Source organism: Lampetra fluviatilis, chromosome 33 (genome assembly GCF_964198595.1).
Source record: "Lampetra fluviatilis chromosome 33, kcLamFluv1.1, whole genome shotgun sequence".
Classification (NCBI taxonomy): domain Eukaryota; kingdom Metazoa; phylum Chordata; class Hyperoartia; order Petromyzontiformes; family Petromyzontidae; genus Lampetra; species Lampetra fluviatilis.
In genome coordinates, this window is record NC_136307.1 from 10811322 (window position 1) to 10834551 (window position 23230).

General features: G+C 56.3%; 1 protein-coding gene across 4 annotated transcripts in view; it reads right to left on the reverse strand.

Moving 5' to 3' along the window:
* The window catches only part of LOC144944058 (ras guanyl-releasing protein 3-like), a 95758-nt gene that overhangs the window by 27109 nt on the left and 45419 nt on the right, over positions 1-23230 (reverse strand). For 2 of the 4 annotated variants that reach the window (XM_078872105.1, XM_078872103.1), the window contains exons 2-4: positions 10340-10593; positions 3160-3265; positions 479-541 (exon numbers count right to left, since the gene is read on the reverse strand). In XM_078872105.1, the coding sequence (XP_078728231.1) occupies positions 479-541; positions 3160-3265; positions 10340-10593 (423 nt within the window). Of the gene's footprint in view, positions 1-478; positions 542-3159; positions 3266-10339; positions 10597-23230 lie in introns of all 4 variants that reach the window. The other 2 variants (XM_078872104.1, XM_078872102.1) reach the window with 1 other exon arrangement.

The window sequence follows — 23230 nt, forward strand, 5'->3', positions numbered from 1 at the left end:
CACCGCCCCCTTGAGTCAATCCACTGCTGGATGAGGGCCTAAACGCGCTGTCGCCGTCAAGTGGGGGTCGTTTGACCATACTTCACCACGCTGATCGCCGCGGGTTGGTGAAGGCGGGCAGGGAGCACAGAAGTACAGTGCAACCACGTCCACAGTTTGGGTTGCATGGCCACAACCGCGCTACCACTGTGGCGTGTGTCTTTCCATGTTTGGCCTTCCCCAGTGCACTGCAATCCCCGATAGCGTTACTAAATCATCTCAGTCCTTCGTTAATCCATCTCGTCACGGTCGGTTATGCTTTCGGTAGCAGCGGTGGCCGTCATCGTCACACTCCGTTACTTTTTGTCCCCTCACAATCACCGCCGACCGAAATAAAATTCGACAACGAACGTCGCCGGTCTCGCCAACGAAGCGAACGCCGCGCTCGCCGAACGCCAGCGGCGCTCAGGCGGCCAATGCCCTCGGCCGTGCCGCTCACCTCACGAAGCGGCAGATGCGCAGGCGCGTCCGGCTTCCCTCGAGCCCCGTCGCCTCCTTATACGTGGGGCCCTCCGAGTCAAGGGCCATCGAAGGTCGCGGAGAAAAACCCACCGCGGAAAACGCGCTCCCCATCCGCATTGTCGGAAAAGACTTAACATTTTTTTTGCAAATATAAAATATAAAACCCTCCTCGAACACGAGTTATGAGGAGAGCCGTGGTCTGAAATTCTGGACAAACGTTTAAAATGCCGAGTCTGAGACAGTTTTGCAACAGGCTTGAAACGGCGCTGCCATCCCAAAGAGCCAGCGGAGTGTGGCGAGCGCGGTGGCGCATCCGTGATGGGACTGGGCTCATAACAAAACTTTCACACTTCCTTATGCGGCGAACGCAGGAGAAAAAGCCACCGTCAGCTCGAGGGGGAGAGTTAAATTGTTGGTGTGCGCGAAGAGAGCGCGGGACCGCCACTCAGCGTGGCACATTCCACGTTGCACGCTGGGCTGCATTTCACGAGCTGGGACGAGAGGGGGTGACGAATTCATAACTACGACGAGTGACTCGGCAAATGGTGCGGGGTGGAGGAGCCCGGCGCAGGGCCTGGTTTAACGTTTTTTTTTTAGGCTCACGAGTCGAGAGGGCCGGATTCGCCGACAATCCTGGATTCAAATCCACGGCAACAGATGTGGAATCGACCAGGTGCTCGAGTGCGGTGGGGTGATGGTCTCCGATGACTTGGCGAAAAATAAATCGCCCATCGCACTTAAATTTGGTTTAGCACTTAATTTGGCCAAATTTCCCACTTCTGAGACCCTACGCCGGTTACAGGGCCACACGAAATGCGTCGAGCGTGGGCGGAGAGGTCAACTGAAGCGAGCTCGGAAGAAGTTCTGTGACGTTGTTTTCTGAGGGACGTTCTCCGACACGGGGCGATGCACCGCGCTATAGTTGCCGAGTTCCAAATGGAAGTGTCTTTGTCCATGTATGATGGCACAATTTGAAATATAATTTAGAGAAAATGTTCAATTATTTTACAAAAAAGCAGGGCAGTATGTATGTTGAACTTCTTTCGCACCGTACATAGCCACTCATACACCCACTAATCGAAGGTGCGGGGGAAAGGACAACAAACTAAAATCACAAAAGCAGTTCTAAAGAAATGAGTTTTTCGGGAACTCTAAAACGAATCATCGGCCCACGTGAATCGAGACTCAGCGTCACAATTCAATTCCCCCAAGTTGTCCTTCTTAAAGTCGTGCTAGTTTCATTATCACCACCTCGGTCACGTCGGTCACGTCACGTACAACTGGCAGACAATATGGCAATAAGTTATTTTTAAAAAATAAAAACTTTGGCGGGTTACGCAAACGAGACGAGACTTCGAAGGCACAAAGATTGGGGGGGGGGGGCGGGGATGGGGGGGGGTGAGCCGGGTGGGAATGGGGGGGGGGCAGCGACGAATTATTCACATCGCACAAAAGCCACAGCAGCAGCAGCAGGAGGAGGTTCAGCCACAACAACGGCGGCGTCGGCGCGCTCGTTAAACGTCCAATCACCCGCGCTCACGCTCCCCATCGCTCCGGACCCAGACGCTTTGTGTTTTCCTCCGGGCCACCCAATATGTTTCCTCCCCGAGAGATAAGCACGCCAATTATCTGTGGCGGGCACTGGTGGCAGATAGCTTGCTTGTATGTCACAGTGAGCTTGGCTCTTTGTGGGAGGGACCGGGGCGGGGGGCGAGGTGGGGGGGGGGCTGCTTGGGTGAGTCTTGTTTTTCTCTTTTATATTCACAGAATGGGGGGAAAAAGAAACCAAAATAATATTTTGTTTCTGCAATAAAGAGGATGCTGCTGAGTTTGACCGCATCCTCATTTGCTAATTACGTCAAAGCCGTGAACATCTGCGGGCCCCACGTGCCGGCCACTGCACGGGCGAATGCCCAGCGGCGTGGTCATGTTCACTCCACTGCTAGATGGGGGCCTCGCCTCCCCACCACGCCGGCGGGGGGTGGGGGTGGGGGGCGGCCAAGCTTCGCAATGCCGGGAGAACCGACACGGGCGCATAGAAGTACGGCGGCACACGAGACTGCCATGCCCACAGATGATCCCAAGTGGAGCCACCGCGACGTCTCATGGAGGTGGCCGGCCATACGCGGACTATCTGGGCACAACCTTTGCTTAGCCTCCGTGAGATCGTGAGGTTGGGCGCCATCCTAGGCCGCTACGACGACGGGGGGGCGGGCGATTATTTTTCGTGTCGTTTTTGTTCCGGCAAAGGGATTGACGTAGCCAGCGACCTGGCAGACCTCGCGCTCAAAAGATCTCCGTGTGACACCGTGCCGCGACCACCACCGCCACCACCGTCCGCTGTCACAGCGCGAGCCAAAACCACCTCGCGTGCCGTAACGTGTGTATGTGGCGTGTTGTGTGTTGAACTTCTTTGGCACCGTACGTAGCCAAGCATGCTAAATCGTAGAGGCGCTCGTGAAACACCGCACGCTCTGAGAGCAACATTTAACAATATCGTTGACCCCCCGCCCCCCCAACAAAGCCAACATTTTCGAGCGATGCCGGTCCGTTGCGTGGCGGCACCGTACGCCCCGGTGGTGCCGGGTGAGAGCGAGGGACGGTGGGGGGGGGCGATAAGGATGGGGGGGAGGGGGGGGCACGCATAGAGGAGGATATTGCTCGAGCAGCTTGCATGCCAGGTCGGCCGACGAGATGAACCAGCGATGCATGAGCAGCAGCATCCGTGGCACGGGGCTGTCTCCTGTGGGCTCGCCCGCTTCGTCTGGGGGGGGGCGGGGGGGGGTAAAGGGAATGGGGAGGGGGGGCACGAGGGGGGGGTGGAGAGGAGAGAAGGGTTATGGGGGAAGGGAAGAGGAAGGAAGAGGCAGAGTTCCTCTGTCAGAGCTGCTGTCAAAACTCGCGTACAGTGCGGGCGGGTGGCGCAAGCGGGCGGCCGAGCGTAGCGGCGCTCTCTCTCTCATCACGAGGTGGGGGGGGGGGAAGTTGGGGGGGTGGGGCAGCACCACCTGGGCCGAGCCGGGCGGCACAACGACGGTGCCAAGCGAGCACCGCCTGTTCCCGTCAGGGATCGAGTCAAGGGCCACGGGGTCTCCAGTTACGCAATCTGATTGGCGACCTGCATTTCGAACGATCGCTTTTTGTTGTTGTTTTGAAGACCCGTAAATCCAGCACGGTCGAGGCAGCGAGGGTTGGTGGATCACCGCGCAGATGTTCTAAAGCGTGGGCGTCGTGGAGGAGATGTACTCCTGGCTCGCCAGGAGAAGGCGGTACAGCAAGTGGACTAATCGCCAGCTGTGTCCATCTGTACGGGGATAGAGCGTTGCCCCCTCGCGCAAGGCGCTCCTGTATCCTCCTCCCGCTTGCCGTGTAATAAACACGGCTCGTCATAAATTGGCTGAAAAAAAAATCCTTAAGTAAAAACCCAATGTAGCAACAGCAGGACCCTCCTGATAAAGAGGCATTCGACTGAGTGTGCCTCTCCCGGACAAATGTAACAATAAAGTATTGTTGTTAAGGATTCCTCTTCTATTGGAGATGGCTGGGTAGCGCAGAAGTCTCAGCGCTGAGCTGGCACCACTGAGGATTCAGCCTGCGACGTACAGAAACACAAAGAGTTACTTAGAGACCCGCACACCCGCCTAGAGACCCACATAGTTCGCATACACTTAGTTATGATTAAACCGTGTTGTCAAGTGTCGCAGGTTGATGGGCGTCTCACACGCAAAAAAACCCATCGCATTCACATTGGTATATATGGCTACATCTCAGCTCTGAGAATTATAATTAACGTTTGATTGTTGCATCAAGAACATTACTTTCATGTGGCATGATGGGTGGGGAAGTAGTGTCCACTACTGTGTGTGGACCAGGGCTCACTGGACGGGAATTCTCAGAGGTAGCTCTGCTACGTCCGCTTCCACGGACCGCTCTCTCACACGAAGTGGATGGCACTGCCCTGCGAGCGATCCAAACGGATACTCCGCCCGCACGGCAAACGACGCCGCCAGTGGCACGCTCGGGATAAACTTGGCTACAAAAAAAACAACGGCCTAAAAAAAAACACCACTCCAGTGACGAAAACAATCCGTCTATTAATAAACCCCCGACCATCTTGAAGCGTGACCTTCACGAGGTCGTTAATTAGCGACGCTGGACGCCAACGCCAGAGCTCCTCGCGGTGTAAATCAATGGTTTGTTCCTCTCTCTCTCTCTCCTCCCTCTTTCTCTGTCTCCCTGTGTGTGGAAGAGAGCGGCGTCCATGAAGGGCCGCGGCTAATGACGCACGGCGCGCGCGGCGGAGAGACGCGATTCCCACGAGCCACCAACCCTCGGTGCAACCGATGCCCCCCCCCCCGCCCTGCCCCCCACCGCCCCCCACCGCCCCCACCATGCAGAGTTCGGTGGGACTCATCACAATGGGCGATGAAACCGCACTCCGCGTGGCCGCGCTCGTCACCCGACCGCTTCATTGCCGGGTGCCGGCACGGCCGCCCTGTGCTTGGGCCCTGCGCGGGTGGGCACGCGCGTCTCGGAATAGATTCGTGCGACGGAATAATCGGGCAGCGTTGCGCTGAATCGCGCGATAAGAACGCCCAGTGGGTGACGTTCTTGCGTTCTAGTGTTTTTCCGTCTTGCGTTTTGTTGTTTTTGTGCCGTTGTTGATGGCTGGGATTTATTTTATGGTCCCCCCCCCCCACCTATTAAGCCAGGCGGTGTCGCTTTCTAAATAGTGTTTGTCCTTTTTACTAATTTTAGACCCGATCGTGCGATCGGCGAGACTTCCGCCCGGACCTCTCGCGGCGGCAGCAGCAGCAGCAGCGCGACACTTTAAAGTTGGGCAACGGCCCGCGGAAGCGGATGTCGCTGGGCTACTTTCGAAAACAGGCCGCCCTGTCTTACAGAGAGCGGCAATGTTCCTGGGCGCGACAGGACAGTCAAGGCCGACAGCGTTTACTTCTCAAGATCTGGGACTCACAACCACGTGCATTGCGGGTAGCTGCGGCCACTAACCCACCTGACCACTTTGAAGCTTTGCATTGTTAAAGGTGGCACCCACACACGTATGTCATGTGTGTGTGTGTTGAACTTATTTCACACCGTACGTGGCCAAACGCGCTAATTGGAGGTGCGGGGGGAAGCACAACAAACTAAAACACAAAAAGCAGTTCTGGAGAAATTCGTTTTCTTTCTGGATGTAAAAGCGCAAAGCTCCAGTAGCTTCCGAACACACATCTCTGTGACTCGTGGAAAGCCAGCACTCACCCCAGGACACCTCGTGATCAGCAGCCATGTTCTATCCACTGCTAGACGAAGGCGTCCCTAAGCTGTTGCCATCTGTCACGGGTCCTGCATTGCATCAATCCACGGAGATTCCCGTTTCCTCCTTGAGCTGCCACTCCTCCTTTAGTCTCGACCACCAGCCATCGTCACTTCCAGCGGTGACACGTCCTGCCCAAGCCCAAGATGTCTCTAACTTCTTGCACGCGTTCTCTCATCCACGCGTTCTCTCGTCCACGCGTTCTCTCATCCACGCGTTCTCTCATCCATGCATTCCTCTTTCTGCCGCTCGGTGGGAATACCAGCCTGAACCTCTCCACGCTTCTTTGCGCCCTTTCATGTCGTGTTTGTGTTCTAAGTCATGTCAGGTGGATAGACACCGATTACGAACACCACTCCCCAAGTACATTCGCAACTCTCAGAGAGAGCGAGAGAGAGAGAGAGAAAATGATTCAGATGTATGGAAAACCAGCCAGAACCGGCACCAACAATTGCCGAAGCTCTGTGGCCCTGCATTGGAATCTTTGGCCAACTCCACTGGTGAGTGTCCTGCTCAAGTGGGACGAAACCGGAGTGCCCGGAGAAAAGGAAAACCCTCTCATGCAAGGAAAGGGGGGGATGACACTCAATGTCACCACACAGATGGAAATGAACCCATTTGCTCTCCTGCCATCGCACCCTGACAAACCGAGGAGATTGCCACATCGACGCCCACGGGCAGGTGAGGGGAGTTCCACAATTGTGTGGTGATGCACGTTGAACTTCGTTCGTAGCCAACCGTGTTAATCGGAGGTGCGGGGGGGGGGGGGGCAGGACCACGAAGTGAACAACCCTCGCGGCCTCCACACAGTGCCGGGTTACAGGGCACGTGCAGCATAGCCCCCCCCCCCCCCCCCCGGCGAGGTGAGTGAACGGCGCCAGCGACGAGGAGGACACCTCGCTGACGAGGAGGGCCAGAAGACGCCACCGACGGCAGCGTCTCGGCCCGTTAATTTACACGGCGGCTTCCTGGGGGACGGATGAAAGCGGAGAGCGTGGAGGAGAGGACTCCCCCCCCCCCCCCCCCCCCCCCCGAGACGCAGCGGGAATCTGCGGCCCGGCGCCGCTCAGAAGCCCTCCGCGTGCCGCGGGGCGCGGCGGCGGGGTCTGGGCACAAAGCTGCGTCGGGGGGACGCACATCGACACGCACACACACACACACTCGCCCGGATTCCTCATATAGCCCACACATACTGCTGGGGCACGTGCTGTTAGTGAGCGCCTACCAAGGCCGGCACAGCCACACCGGGCCGTGACCTCTCCCGGCCACCATTGCATTCACACCGCTGATGTTTTCAAACAGTACCAGGTAATAGTTTAAGGCTGAGTCGACATAGGGGAGGCCCAGAACCGGTTCAGATATTCGCCACTAATTGTGGCTGGGTTCGTTGCGCAGTGTGTACAAACCACGACCTTAACAGGCTGTTGGGATGAATGCTGTTAGCGAGCACCTAATAAGGCCGGCATAGCACATGAGGGGATGAGTGACCAGCACCACACCTGGCCACCTTTTTTGCCCAGTGCTGATGTTTACACGATGTACCAGATACTTATTTAAGGCTGAGTCAACCTTGGGTTGAGGCCCAGGGCCAGTTGGAATATGTTGGCCATGACCGGGAATCAAACTCGGCCCGCCGGGTTCGAAGCACGGTGCGCTGAGCACCACACTACCGCTCCCCGCACACTCAAAAACGCACCCACACACACACACAACAACAATAGCAGCGGCCATTCACCAGCAAGCGACGGTGATGTCACCGCGGCACCTGCACAAAGGGTGAAGTGACATGCATTGAGGATATCACGTGAAGTGGCAAGAGGTCAACGAACAGGCCCAGGTGTTACGGGTCAGGCGACTGAGATGACACGCACGCACGCGCACGCACGCACGCGGTGCGTCGCTGCACAGCTGCGGCCGCTTCCTGCGGAACCAAGGCCACCGCCGAGCGCCACAAATAGACGCCGGCCGGTGGTGGTGGCGGCAGTGGTGGTAGTGGCCGCGATCTGATGGTGCGACGAGCGGCACACGTGTGGTGGCCCCGCGCCAGGGCCCTCCCCACGCCCAGAGTTTTGTTTTAAAAGCTTTAAAAAAAATCAGCTCAACGCAAAGTCGTCCTTATCGTCATCATCGTCGCGGCCAAGATCAATACACTGCTGGATGAAGGGCTTCCCCAAGCTGTCGGCAACCCCCGCGACGTTTCAAGGTCCACGTTGATTTTGTCGAACGAGGCGAGAACTCGGGAGACCGGCAGAGAGGAGTCATTGGCAAGAGCGACCTGGGCCACCGGAAATCGTAACAATCCACCGAGCGCTTGCGCGCGAGCCGATTCTGTTGCTCCGTCTCCACGGTAGACGGTCCTTGGGCGAGCCGCCACTGTTGCCGATAATCTCGGCCACCGGCCATCGCCCCTTGCAGCGACGTGTCCCGGAGAAGACCCACATTGCACTTGCATCGAGGCTGAGCAACAGGCACCAAAGACCCAAGACCCCGAGCGGCTGGCGTAAAAAGGCGTGGCAGATACGAGATAACACGATCAAACTCACGGCGTTGAACGGTGGCAACAACGCCTGGGTAAAAAATACATTTTCAAAAATGGTCGAACGAGAAAGGAGACGTCGGCCTAATTGAGGGCGCTCTGTGGGAAACTCGAAGCCGGGATCGATGGGATCCGTGACCGTTCGCACGTTTGAAGGACAAAAGCGAACAACCGTCGTGGCCGTTCGTTTCGTTAAAACGAAACGGGCATTGTAATTTCGTGCTCGAGAGATTTAGCCGATAGGAAAAAAAAGGCACCGTCCTCCTGCAGAGTTCCGAACGAGACGCTGAAGAGCGCCTCGTAAACCGGCGCACGCGGAGGTGACGCGGGCGGAGAGGGTCGGCGCCAATTCGGAACTCGGCCCCTCGATCGTTCGCTCGCTCCGAGCCGAACGACCTCATCGAGAGCGTTGAAACAAACCGTGGAAGTGAGGGCATCGTGGATGTGAGGGCACCGTGGAACAAAATTACTCGAAAGTTGGCACAGAGCCCACGCGAAACGTCGTCTCTCGCGCACTCGAGGCCGGGGGGATATTTAACGAAATTACAGCAAAACGTGACTACCCCCCCCCCCTCCCATGCACCCGACTCCGTCGCTATGGGCAACGAACGCATCAAACAAAGAGGCGCAACGGGGCGCGAGCAGAAGCCAAGTTCGCTTGTGGCTGCTGCTGCGGCTGCTGCCCTCCATGTTGGTGCCGCCCCCTCTCCGAGTCGACAGCTGCTGCCCTCTGCGTGTGTTTGTGTGCCACCAAGTGCAGCCCGGTACGTGTGAGCCAGTGGCTGCTACTGCTGCCCACTCTCTCTCTCTCTCCCTCTGGGTGGTTACTTCTGCAGGCCTCCCAGGGTGCTGCCATCTCCCATCGAGTCACTGGGTGCTGCACCCTCTCTGCGGACAGCCCACATGGGGAAACAGTTAAAGCCTCCGGGCATGAGGAGGGACAGAGGAGGGGGTGTGGGGGCGGATAATGGGGGGGGGGGGCTTCTGCTGTACACGCGGGGAGTGACCGCGAGGGATCAGCTGCACTCCCATCACATGCCGCGTCACATGGCCGCAACGCCGCCCAGCGCGCCTCCAGAGCCGCTCGCTCTCCGCGGCCGCCGCCGCCGCTGCGACGCTGGCACGGGCCCTGGAGGAGGGGGGGGGGCACTATCCCACGCCCCCCCCCCCCCCCACTCTTTATAGCGTGGGTCCCCTCTGGCCCACGGGCATCGGTGCAGCTGCACCAACTGCATACTCGATGGCTACGACGCTGCTGGGTTTCCCTTTGGCGTGAACCTGGGGCTGTGAAGGTGGGTGGGTTCGTAGAGCGGTGCACGAACCACTGCACCACCACTCCACCCACCAAAATGTTACTGGGGCACTCTCCACCATCACCACCGCCATGACTAAACCACACCGCACGATGGATATGAAACCCAGCAGAGCTGGACGGGTTGATGTTGATCAAAGTGCCACGAGAAGAGGTAAAACGATGATGATGGCGATGATGATTTTGATGATGATTTTGATGATGATGAAGACGAAAACAATGATACAAAAGCATTGGGGCAGCACTGCCACGCTCGTCCAGTTCGACCTAGAGCTCACAAAATTGTAACCATTGCGATTCACAATCGATACTTGGGTTTGGCCACGTAATGATCTGGCCAAGTGTGTCGCTAAGACCCCTCCACCACTCGACACGGCCTAACAAAATGCTCAATGTGTCACGTGCGCAAGTGCAGAACGCGCCGAGTGTGATTGTATCGGCTCTCCGCCGGTGGAAGAACGGCCACCTCAACCAAACCCAGCCGCACTTCGATCGGCGACCTTTCGCCTGAAATTGCCACCCCAGGCACCTCCAGGACAATCCAGCGAGTCAGAATGAGATCCGCAGAGTCTCAACGACGCGGATTTGTCCGGGTCACCAACGCGCGTCCGAAACCCAAACCCCCCCCCCCCCCAAAAACATCATCACGCACGACGACGCCGCCGCTCACCGAACGCGCCGATGCAGGTGTGGAGCAGCTCGTCGATGGAGGCCGCCTTGCAGACGACCGCGTCGGCCTTCGCGGCCTGCACCGCCGACATGGCCCCGCTGGCCGCGGAGCCGAGGCCCCTCAGGAGGACGTCGCGGCAGGACTTGTGCCGGACCAGGAAGGCCGCTCCGGCCGCGACGCAGCCGCCACCGCCACCGCACTTAGGCGCTGGCCGGAGGTCGCTGGCACGCCGGCATGGCTTCCTGGTTTTCCTGCTGCTGCCAGGAATGAGAGGACAAAAAAGGGGGGGGGGGGCATGAGTGAACTACTGCCAAGTCCACGCAGAGGAGGCCCAGGACAGGCTCGTGTAATCGTCGCCGATGTTGGCCGTGAGCGGGAATGGAATTCCGGGTTCGTAGCGGCGGTGCGCTAACCACGTCAATACCGCACCCCAAAGACTAAATATTTCCCCCGTATAGCGTTAACCGAATGTTGGGGCAAGTTTCTGCTAGCGAACACCTATGAAGGCCAGCACGGCGCACAAAGGGGTGGGTGGGCATCACCACTCCCGGCCGCCTTTGCATCCCCAGTGCCGCTGTCTACACACCGCACCAGGTGCTTATTTAAGGCTGAGTCGGTCTCGGGGAGGCCCAGGACCGATTCAAATATTTGCCACTGTAAATTAGTTGTGAGCGGTAACGGCGCGGTGTGTTAACTGCAACATTACCGTAGCACACACACACTCGCGCACACACACACTCGCTCGCGCACACACACTCGCACACACACACACTCGCACGCACACACACACTCGCTCGCGCGCACACACACACACTCGCACACACACACTCGCTCGCGCACACACACTCGCACACACACTCGCTCGCGCACACACACTCGCACACACACACACACTCGCACACACACACACTCACTCGCGCACACACACTCGCGCACACACACTCGCACACACACACACTCGCACACACACACTCGCACACACAAACACACACTCGTACACACACACTCGCGCACACACACTCGCACACACACACACTCGCACACACACACACACTCGCACACACACACACACACTCGCACACACACACTCACTCGCGCACACACACTCGCACACACACACTCGCACACACAAACACACACTCGCGCACACACACTCGCGCACACACACTCGCACACACACACACTCGCACACACACACACACTCGCACACACAAACACACACTCGCACACACACACACGCTCGCGCACATCTGACCGGCGTCTCGTGACCTCTCGGCGCTCTGCACAAGGGGCCCGCCTGTGACCACGAGCGGCGCGGACGCCTTGGAGGCGCGTGTGAATGCGGCGCGCGGAGGGCTTTTTCATGCCCTATCGCCCCCCCCCCGAATCGCTTCTCCCCGTTGCCCGCGTGCCGACAAAACCCGATTCTCGAAGAGGCCACAACCAAAGCCCCCTGAGTGTCGCCGCCCGCCTTGATCACGGCGTTTTATAAACGGCGGCAGCTGCCCCCGGTGAGAAAAGCCATTAAGGGGTGCCGCAGATGAGGAAGAGGGAAACCACCCCCCCCCCCTCACGGAACTCATCAGGTAAAGACGGTGCAGCGGATGCCGGGAGGGAGATTGCTTCCGAGCATCTCCGTGATGAAGTGGGACGGGGAGGGGGGGGAGGTGTTTTGGGTTTGTTTTTCAATCTGAAAGGCATCGAGCAACAAGCGCCACGGGGAGAGAGGAAAATACTCGGGCGTCTCGCTCCACGACGGAGCACGTGCGCCGACGTGCGTGTCACGCGGCACTCGCGCGCGCGCGTGTGTGTGTGTGCGTGTGTGTGCGTGTGTGTGTGCGTGTGTGTTTGCGTGTGTGTTTGCGTGTGTGTGCGTGTGTGCGTGTGCGCGTGTGTGCGTGTGCGTGCGTCATCTCAGTCAGTCGACCCGTGGCACCTGGGTCTGCCCCGTGACCTCCTGCCAGCGGGCGTTCGACACTCCACGTGACCTCAAGGTGCACCTAGCCTGGCACAAGCGTCGTGGTGGCGTCACCGCCACTTAGTGGCGAATGGCGGTTGTTGTGCGCGTGTGTGTGCGTGTGTGTGTCTGTGTGTGTGCGTCTGTATGTGTGTGCGTGTGTGTGCGTGTGTGTGTGCGTGTGTGTGCGTGTGCGTGTCTGTGTGTGTGTCTGTGTGTGTCTGTGTGTGTGTCTGTGTGTGTGCGTGTGTGTGCGTGTGTGTGTGTCTGTGTGTGTGCGTGTGTGTGCGTGTGTGCGTGTGTGTGCGTGTGTGTGCGTGTTTGCGTGTGTGCGCGTGTGTGCGTGTGTGCGTATGTGTGCGTGTGTGTGCGTGTGTGTGCGTGTGTGCGTGTGTGCGTGTGTGTGCGTGTGTGCGCGTGTGTGCGTGTGTGTGCGTGTGTGTGCGTGTGCGCGCGTGTGTGCGTGTGTGTCTGTGTGTGTGTCTGTGTGTGTGCGTGTGTGTGCGTGTGTGTGCGTGTGTGTGTGTGTGCGTGTGTGTCTGTGTGTGTGTGCGTGTGTGTGTGTGCGTGTGTGTGTAATGTGGGGAGTGGTTGTGTAGCGGTTCGCGCGTTGCGCTACGAACCCAGCGACCCGAGTTCGATTGCCGCTCACGGCCACCAACACCGGTGACGATTATCTGAGCCGGTCCTGGGTCTCCCTTAGGTCGACTCAGCCTCACATTAGTACCTGGTGCGGTGTTCAGGCTAAACACCGGGCGTGGTGCTGGCCACCCACCCCCACGTGTGCCGTGTCGGCCTTCATAGGTGCTCGATAACAGCACTTGCCCTAGCAGTCTGTTAAGGCTACACGGGGGATCTTTATATTTTATTTGTAAGGCCCCCTTGTCAATCTACTGCTGGATGAGGGCCTCCCCATGCCGTGTAGGTCGTGAGGCGGTTGTTTTACCATACTTCACCGCCGATCTCTGTCCGTCCACATCATAACGAACACGAGTAATGTTTTACACATCCCATCAGCGGCACGGCCCTCCTTCTGCAAGATTTGTTCAACGCAAGCACACAAAAAAACTCGGGACCGCTTCTGACATTCAGCGTCTCAGCGGCGGTTGCGTGATGTGGGGTTTGGCGAAGGCGGCGAGCGCAGGCGTGAGACCGCAGAAGTGCAGTACAACGACGGATGTTGCCGCACTGGCCCCCGACCTCCCCACCGCGTAGCCCCGCAGCCACTGTTGGTGTGCGGTGTTCCCCCACCCGATCACGATCCAGCCTCTGAGATGCATGTTGGACTTCTTCCACACCGTACGTAGCCAACGGTGCTAATCGGCGATTGCGGCGATCGTCGGCAAATCACAGGGGGCCGAATAAAAGCCGAACGTCCGCGAGGCAGGGACTTCGGGGAACCGTCGGTCAACAAAGATTACGTCTCGCGATGCGAAGCGTCGAACAAGTGCGTGCGCTTGTTGTGTGAGACACCGGCGTTACACGCGAGGCTTCGTGGGGCGGAGAAGCGAGAAGCTCGCCCGCACACGCACACGCGCACACGTGCACGTGCACGCACGCGCACGCACGCACGCACGCGGAATCACGTGCGTGCGCGTGCGTGCGTGAGTGAGTGCGCGTACGTTGAGACGACGCTTGCTGCGCTGAAGCCTGCGTGAGCGTCACATGGTTTCGTTTTTTTTGGTGCACGTAACGCGTCGGTTGCGTGGTCGAGATAACGCGTCGCTGTGGATACACGGGCGTGGGTCCCATGACAGTGCCCGTGTTTGTTTCGGCAATGAATGGGCCCGTTCGGGTTTGGCAGTGATTCCCCTCCCCTTTCCCCCCCTCCCTCATCCCGACAATGTCGTCGAGGGGTCGGTAATCGGGGCAGGGCTTTTGTGTTTTTTCCCAACCGGGCCGCTTCATCGGAGGAGACAAACCGCGAACACGCGCCGATGAGGCACGTGCAAAGATAAAGATCTCCCCCTGTATAGCCTGAATAGAATGTTGGGCAAGTGCCGTTGACGAACAACTATGAAGGTCGGCACGGTGAACGAGGGGGATGGTGGCCAACACCACGGCCGGCAGCCTTTGTCTCTCGATTAGCGATGTTTACACACCGCACCAGGTACTCGTTTGAGACCGAGTCGACTTAGGGGAGGCCCAGGACCGGTTCAGATAATCGTCACCGGGTCGCCGGGTTCGTAGCGCAGCGCGCTAACCACTACGCCACGGCTCCCCATCAGCAAAGAGACAGAGACACACACACACAGTGACACACGCAGGAACAACAATCGCTCTCACAGCAGCACAATGAGAGGTCTCTGTCATCCACCAACTCTCCTTACACACGCAGCCTAGGACCCTCCCAATGAAGCCACGCACAGCGCAGATCCCACACGCCCCCCCCCCACACACCCCCCCTCCACCGCAGCACAACGTGTCCCTTCTTGAAAGGGAACGTCGCGTTGGCAATATTGCGCACGCGGCTACGTGGGCAGCACCGCGCCACTGCTTCTGCTGCTACCGCGTGCCGAGCGGCGGCGACATCAACTCCAGCGCCGGTCAGCCGGAGGTCGCTGAGGGGCTCGTTAGCACAAAGCCCACCGCAGTGTAGCAGTGCAGCATAGCCGCAGTGTAGCAGTGCAGCATAGCAGCAGTGTAGCAGTGCAGCATAGCCGCAGTGTAGCAGTGCAGCATAGCAGCAGTGTAGTAGTGTAGCATAGCCGCAGTGTAGCAGTGCAGCATAGCAGCAGTGTAGCAGTGCAGCATAGCCGCAGTGTAGCAGTGCAGCATAACCGCAGTGTAGCAGTGCAGCATAGCCGCAGTGTAGCAGTGCAGCATAGCAGCAGTGTAGCAGTGCAGCATAGCCGCAGTGTAGCAGTGCAGCATAGCCGCAGTGTAGCAGTGCAGCATAGCCGCAGTGTAGCAGTGCAGCATAGCAGCAGTGTAGCAGTGCAGCATAGCCGCAGTGTAGCAGTGCAGCATAGCCGCAGTGTAGCAGTGCAGCATAGCAGCAGTGTAGCAGTGCAGCATAGCCGCAGTGTAGCAGTGCAGCATAGCAGCAGTTTATCAGTGCAGCATAGCCGCAGTGTAGCAGTGCAGCATAGCAGCAGTGTATCAGTGCAGCATAGCCGCAGTGTAACAGAGCAGCATAGCAGCAGTGTAGCAGTGCAGCATAGCAGCAGTGTAGCAGTGCAGCATAGCAGCAGTGTAGCAGTGCAGCATAGCAGCAGTGTAACAGTGCAGCATAGCAGCAGTGTAGCAGTGCAGCATAGCAGCAGTGTAACAGTGCAGCATAGCAGCAGTGTAGCAGTGCAGCATAGCAGCAGTGTAACAGTGCAGCATAGCAGCAGTGTAGCAGTGCAGCATAGCAGCAGTGTAGCAGTGCAGCATAGCAGCCGTGTAACAGTGCAGCATAGCAGCAGTGTAGCAGTGCAGCATAGCAGCAGTGTATCAGTGCAGCATAGCCGCAGTGCAGCATAGCAGCAGTGTATCAGTGCAGCATAGCAGCAGTGTAGCAGTGCAGCATAGCCGCAGTGTAGCAGTGCAGCATAGCAGCAGTGTAGCAGTGCAGCATAGCAGCGGTGTAGCAGTGCAGCATAGCAGCGGTGTATCAGTGCAGCATAGCAGCGGTGTAGCAGTGCAGCATAGCAGCGGTGTAGCAGTGCAGCATAGCAGCGGTGTAGCAGTGCAGCATAGCAGCAGTGTAGCAGTGCAGCATAGCAGCAGTGTAGCAGTGCAGCATAGCAGCAGTGTAGCAGTGCAGCATAGCAGCAGTGTAGCAGTGCAGCATAGCAGCAGTGTAGCAGTGCAGCATAGCAGCAGTGTAGCAGTGCAGCATAGCAGCAGTGTATCAGTGCAGCATAGCAGCAGTGTAGCTGTGCAGCATAGCAGCAGTGTAGCAGTGCAGCATAGCAGCAGTGTAGCAGTGCAGCATAGCAGCAGTGTAGCAGTGCAGCATATCCGCAGTGTAGCAGTGCAGCATAGCCGCAGTGTAACAGTGCAGCATAGCAGCAGTGTATCAGTGCAGCATAGCAGCAGTGTAGCAGTGCAGCATATCCGCAGTGTAACAGTGCAGCATAGCAGCAGTGTAGCAGTGCAGCATAGCAGCAGTGTATCAGTGCAGCATAGCAGCAGTGTATCAGTGCAGCATAGCAGCAGTGTATCAGTGCAGCATATCCGCAGTGTAACAGTGCAGCATAGCAGCAGTGTAGCAGTGCAGCATAGCAGCAGTGTAGCAGTGCAGCATAGCAGCAGTGTATCAGTGCAGCATATCCGCAGTGCAGCAGTGCAGCATATCCGCAGTGTAGCAGTGCAGCATAGCAGCAGTGTATCAGTGCAGCATAGTAGCAGTGTAGCAGTGCAGCATAGCAGCAGTGTAGCAGTGCAGCATATCCGCAGTGCAGCAGTGCAGCATAGCAGCAGTGTATCAGTGCAGCATAGCAGCAGTGTAGCAGTGCAGCATAGCAGCAGTGTATCAGTGCAGCATAGCAGCAGTGTCGCAGTGCAGCATAGCAGCAGTGTAGCAGTGCAGCATAGCAGCCGTGTAGCAGTGCAGCATAGCAGCAGTGTGTCAGTGCAGCATAGCAGCAGTGTAGCAGTGCAGCATAGCCGCAGTGCAGCAGTGCAGCATAGCCGCAGTGTAGCAGTGCAGCATAGCAGCAGTGTAGTAGTGCAGCATAACAGCAGTGTCGCAGTGCAGCATAGCAGCAGTGCAGCATAGCAGCACGCAGCAGCAGGTTCCCCCGCGTGCGCTCCCCCAGTTCTCCGGGTCTGCGGACCCATACTTTGTTTCTAATACGCCGCTATTTACTCAACTATACTCTTTGGTTCTTTCGGTAAAGTCACGTAGGTATTTGTTTTCTACCCACGTGACTTCACCGAAAGAACCAAAGAGTATGGATTCCTGCAGTCACGAAAGCTTCAAATCAAGATTTACTCAACTGTTCGTCAATTCGATAAAAATGGCTTATGAGCATTATTTTTTTATTGGATTGCCGTTTTGTTTTCAGTTGCTAGGTTTCATGATTTATTGTGATGCTGAGCATATGCTGCTTGTCTTGTACAGTGAACGATTAAACGAAGCTATTTTCTATTCTACCAGGTAAGGCCCACTGACACAAATGAAAGCGCAACGAAAGTGTCGAATCATCACGTGGACATTTATAGCAGCCAAACCCTCGAAACGCATGATTCTAAATGTTGAGGGGGGAAAAATGGAGGATTCGGAGAAAAATCCACGCGAACACGGTGAGAGAGACACGTACACTCCAATATATATATAGGCATCAAGGTCGGGATCGAACCCACGACCTCCTGTATACCAGGCAAGGTAGTTAACATCTCACCACTGTGGCACCCATTCGTATATATGTGCTTTGAGATCCCTGATGCAAGGCGCTTTATACATAGAATATTTTTTTATTATTATTATTGGTTTGTATTTCAGAAATAATGCTTAACAGGTCAACCATAGCGAATGTTTTCATCTCTCTATGGAAATCCTGACCCAAACCCAAATAGCAGACCGCATCATTGAACCACGGTTAAATTTAAAAGAGGGCATTGAAGACGTTAACTCCTCCGAGTTCGTGCGTTGGGCCCCAGAGCTGGTCACTGACTCGACCGCCGCTTTGCAAAAGCAGAAGAAGCAGCAGCAGCGGCTCCGTGTCGCTCCGCTGCTGGATGGTGAGGACCTCCCCAGTCCAAGGTGGGCACGGGGGAGGGCGGGGTGTGGTTGAAAGATCGTGAGGCCGGTCAGTGCGGGCTGAGCGAAGCGAAAGAGGCCACGGACCCACCGGTTCCGGCATCACTCGCCGTCGATGTTAGCCGCGGCACCGAGAATCAATCGAACTTTTGGGTCGCCGGGTTCACGGCGCAACGAGTGATCCGCTGCACCACCGCCGGGGCCCCCCACCCTCTCCACCACCCCCCCCCTCGGTCTATCGTTCTCCCGCGTCGCTGCAATCAATGGGGTTCCCATTGCGCTGCGGTTTTCACTGTAACGGATTTTAATTGAGCGGCTCCCACGAGCGAGCCCTGTTGAAGCGCAGGGCAGGGGTCACGACGCTGACGAACACGAACGGCGGATTTTACTCCTCGGCGGGCTCGCGTTGTCCGAAGGGCATCGCTCATTTTGCCCGACGACTCTCTCTCTCTCACGTCTCTCTCCTTTTCTTTCTATCCGAGCCGCCCGTTAACCTCCCTCCGACCTCTCCCCCCGCCCCGCCTGCCGACCGCCCCCCCCTAGCATCTCCTACGGGTTCGTTAAACAAATGCTGCTGGGTTGCCAGATGTCACTGGCAAGAACACTCCCTTTAAACAATAGGGGGGGGGGCGAGGCGATGTGCCCCGTTTAACGCGAAAAAAAGGCAATATCGTGGGTTATCTTCATTGTAAATAACGTCGCAAATTTTTTTCTCCCAATTAAATGTTTTTGGCTCGGATTGCGTAAATTAAAAAATGTGTGTCGCACACCCTTCTCCACCCGATGCTGATAAGAATTCTCACGTGACGAACAAAACGTGCCAGTTTATTAATTCTCTTTTTTACCGCTTCCACCAGCGCCGCCTCCGATGCCGGACGAGCGATCCGCAGCAACGTTTCACATTCGGGTACGGAAGCCCCGCCGGTGCTGGAGTCGCAAGCGGCGGCGGCGAGGGTCGAAGGGGATAAACCCCGAGGAACTCTCCCCGAGGTTGAGCGGCTGGCGCAGGAGGAACAGCGGCACCGCGGTCCTCGGCGTGCGCTCTTGAGAAAATGTCGATCATTTGTCATAACCATCCCCCCCCGCTCCCCCTTTCGGTGAGTTAAACCCAAGGTTGTAGCCATGGAGTCAACATTGGAGGGGACCAAATCTTCCAGGGTGTCTGGGGGTCCCAACTGCGAAAAATATCTAAATTTGATAACTCCTTTCCTGCCTAAAATATTTAAAAATGCACTAACACATGGGATGGACTTTTTTTTTACAATCATGTCGAATAGTGTATTGTATTACATTGCTCTGTTTTTACTTTTTTTATCATTTCTAGTTTCATTGTATGTAATGGCAGAGATTAGGGATGAATAAAGTACAACCGTAACCACAATCATGCAAACAGAAATCTATGCGTTGATTTATATGAAGACAAGTCCAGATATTGTTGCCAAGGTATAGCAACTTTTTCTTTTTATTTCCATAGCATAGCAACAATTTTTTATAGCAATATATTGGGGTGGGGCATTTTGAGCAAATTTGAATATTGGGGAGGGGGGGATGTGCCCCCCCCCTCCCCAATATGTGCTCCCCCCCTCCCCAATATATATGAAATTACGGCCTCAGTTAAACCTCACGCAGCGTGGCGGGCGGCACCGGCCTGTTGCAAGCGGACGGGCTGTCCTCCTCGTCATCTCGAAAACGTGGAAGCAAACGCCACCGGCTCGACACCTGAACTGCGAATTTCCAATTCCGCCCCCCCCCCCCCCCCCCCCCGTAGGCAGGAAAATAAAAAAAACCCAAAACAGACTGCCGACTCCGCCGCAGCCGCCGCGGCTATGGTCGCATTGGGGGGCCCGTGTCTGACCAGTGGGGGGAATCCGCGTGCGAGCGCTTCGATCATGGACATCACAGCAGCAGCAGCGCATCGCACCGCGCACAAGCCGCTCTGGCTACGAGCCATCGGTTGTACTCGCTGGGAACGGCAAAATTCCCGAAACAGCGCCCCATTGTTGACTTCCACGCCGAGCCAACGGAGTTCCACAACACGGAGACAACGGAGACAACAGAGACAACACGGAGACAACACAGAGACAACAGAGACAACACGGAGACAATACAGAGACAACACGGAGACAACACAGAGACAACAGAGACAACACGGAGACAACGCGGAGACAACACGGAGACAATACAGAGACAACACGGAGACAACACAGAGACAATGGAGACAACACAGAGACAACAGAGACAACACGGAGACAATACAGAGACAACACGGAGACAACACGGAGACAACACAGAGACAATGGAGACAACACAGAGACAACAGAGACAACACGGAGACAATACAGAGACAATGGAGACAATACAGAGACAACACGGAGACAACACAGAGACAATGGAGACAACACAGAGACAACACGGAGACAACACGGAGACAACAGAGACAACACGGAGACAACACGGAGACACTCGCAGGAGCGCCCAGCTTCGGCGTTTCAGCAAACGTACAGCTGCTGCACTGCTGCTGCTGCTGTGCTGCTGCTGCTGTGCTGCTGCTGCTGCTGTGCTGCTGCTGCTGTGCTGCAATGCTGTGCTGCAATGCTGCACTGCTGCTGCTGTGCTGCTAAGCTGTGCTGCTGCTGCTGCTGCTGTGCTGCTATGCTGCCCTGCTGCTGCTGCTGTACTGCTAAGCTGTGCTGCTGCTGCTGCTGCTGTGCTGCTAAGCTGTGCTGCTGCTGCTGCTGCTGTGCTGCTATGCTGCCCTGCTGCTGCTGCTGTACTGCTAAGCTGTGCTGCTGCTGCTGCTGCTGTGCTGCTAAGCTGTGCTGCTGCTGCTGTGCTGCTAAGCTATGCTGCCCTGCTGCTGCTGCTGCTGCTGTGCTGCTGTGCTGCTATGCTGCCCTGCTGCTGCTGCTGTACTGCTAAGCTGTGCTGCTGCTGCTGCTGCTGCTGCTGTGCTGCTAAGCTGTGCTGCTGCTGCTGTGCTGCTAAGCTATGCTGCCCTGCTGCTGCTGCTGCTGCTGCTGCTGTGCTGCTGTGCTGCTGCTGTGCTGCTGCTGCTGCTGTACTGCTATGCTGCACTGCTGCTGCTGCTGTACTGCTAAGCTGTGCTGCTGCTGCTGCTGCTGCTGTGCTGCCCTGCTGCTGCTGTGCTGCTAAGCTGTGCTGCTGCTGCTGTGCTGCAATGCTGCACTGCTGCTGCTGCTGCTGCTGTGCTGCCCTGCTGCTGCTGTGCTGCTAAGCTGTGCTGCTGCTGCTGTGCTGCAATGCTGCCCTGCTGCTGCTGCTGCTGCTGTGCTGCTGCTGCTGTGCTGCTATGCTGCCCTGCTGCTGCTGCTGTGCTGCTAAGCTGTGCTGCTGCTGCTGTGCTGCAATGCTGCACTGCTGCTGCTGTGCTGCTAAGCTGTGCTGCGCTGCTACACTGCTTCTATGACGCGCTGCTACGCGGCTGCTATGCTGCACTGCTGCTCCCGCTGCCACGTTGTCTCGCCCGACACGACAGCCGGCACGCGGCGCGCGCCTGCATCCCCTCGTGTTCCATCCACTGCTGGATGAGCGCTTGTCTCGCACCGGTCAGTGCGGGTCGTGAAGGCGTCCGGGGAGCATAGACGTGGCCGCACAGTGCAGTGCAACGATGGATGCCTGCTCCCCACATGACAGTGACCTATCACAACGTCTCCTACACAGCAGGTGCCCATCCGAGTATTATCCAGGCTCAACTTAGCTTCGCTTCCGAGATCTGAAATTGACGGGGGAGCGGTGGCACAGTGGTTCGCGCACCGCACGCTTTGAACCCGGTGGGATGGGTTTGATTCCCGGCCACGGTTAATATCAGTGCCGATTGACATCCGAACGAGTCATCGGCCTCCCAGCCTCCCCACGTCATCAATTCGCACTGACCGGCGTGGTGAAGTATGGTCGACCAACCTGCCCACCCCCCCCAAGACCAAAACAGCTTTGGGGAGGCCCTTCATCCAGCAGTGGATTGACATACCGTGCCCACCACGCCACCACGAGCAGTGCAGGAGATTGCACGTGGCGTACGCGGCGCTGTCAATCAAGAGCACGTGAGCGTGACGCACACATTCCCAGGGTTCTAGAGATGATCCGGCGATGCTGCTGCTGCGTTGGCAGTGGTGCGCAAGCACGATCAATATAGCAACACGTTCGTCAATAACGCTGATGTGCTCTGACTTAACGAATGAATAAATACATCACCCTCATTGGCTTGCTGTGAAGAAGGGTAATTGCCAGAAACGTCTCCTGTTACATGGTATTCCTTCTAAGGCCACAGTGTTATTGACGAACGGTGGAGAGATGTTAACGACTTCGCCTTGTATACAGGAGGTCGTGGGGGTTCCATAAATGAATAAATAAATAGCATGGTAGGTTTTTACCCTTTTAACTGGTACAAAACTGACACCTTTATTCAAGGCATCATGTTTGCAATGACCACAACACAAGTAGTCAATAAAGCAAACAAAAAGAAGCAACTCTGATAAGGATAATAATATGCACTGTCCTTGAAGTTGATTGGCCCACACCCGAGACGGCTTTCTTTAGAGCCTAGTCCCCATTGGTGTAGGGCCAGATGACACCAGAGGGCGTACAACTCTAGTTGTACGCCTTGGCTCTAAAGAAAGCCGTCTCGGGTGTGGGCCAATCAACTTCAAGGACAGTGCATATTATTATCCTTATCAGAGTTGCTTCTTTTTGTTTGCTTTATTGACTACTTGTGTTGTGGTCATTGCAAACATGATGCCTTGAATAAAGGTGTCAGTTTTGTACCAGTTAAAAGGGTAAAAACCTACCATTATATTTTGCCACTGGTAAAATAGATCTCATAATGTAAATAAATAGCACTCATTTATGTGCGCTGACGAAGGGCCATGGTCCAAAACTCAACTAAAAACAAATGTTTTGTTTACCAGCTAAGGCCCACTGAGCTATGTAGCTTATTTGCAGAAGCGACCTGGCCACAAATGATAGCTCAACAAAGTGGCTTATCATTGTGGACATTTAAATCAGCCAAATACTCCAAAGGCATGCTTCTAAATGTCACCTATTGCAATGATTCATTTTAAGGCCACAGTGTTATTGACGAATGCGTTGAGGCTTTTTTTTACATACATTCCCATAAACAAGCTCCCATCATCCGACCGAGTGGCTCAGAGGTAGGACGGCTCGTGTTCTGGAGTCACAAATGAGTTCAAATCGGCCCACCACCATCATCATCACCCGTCCCTCT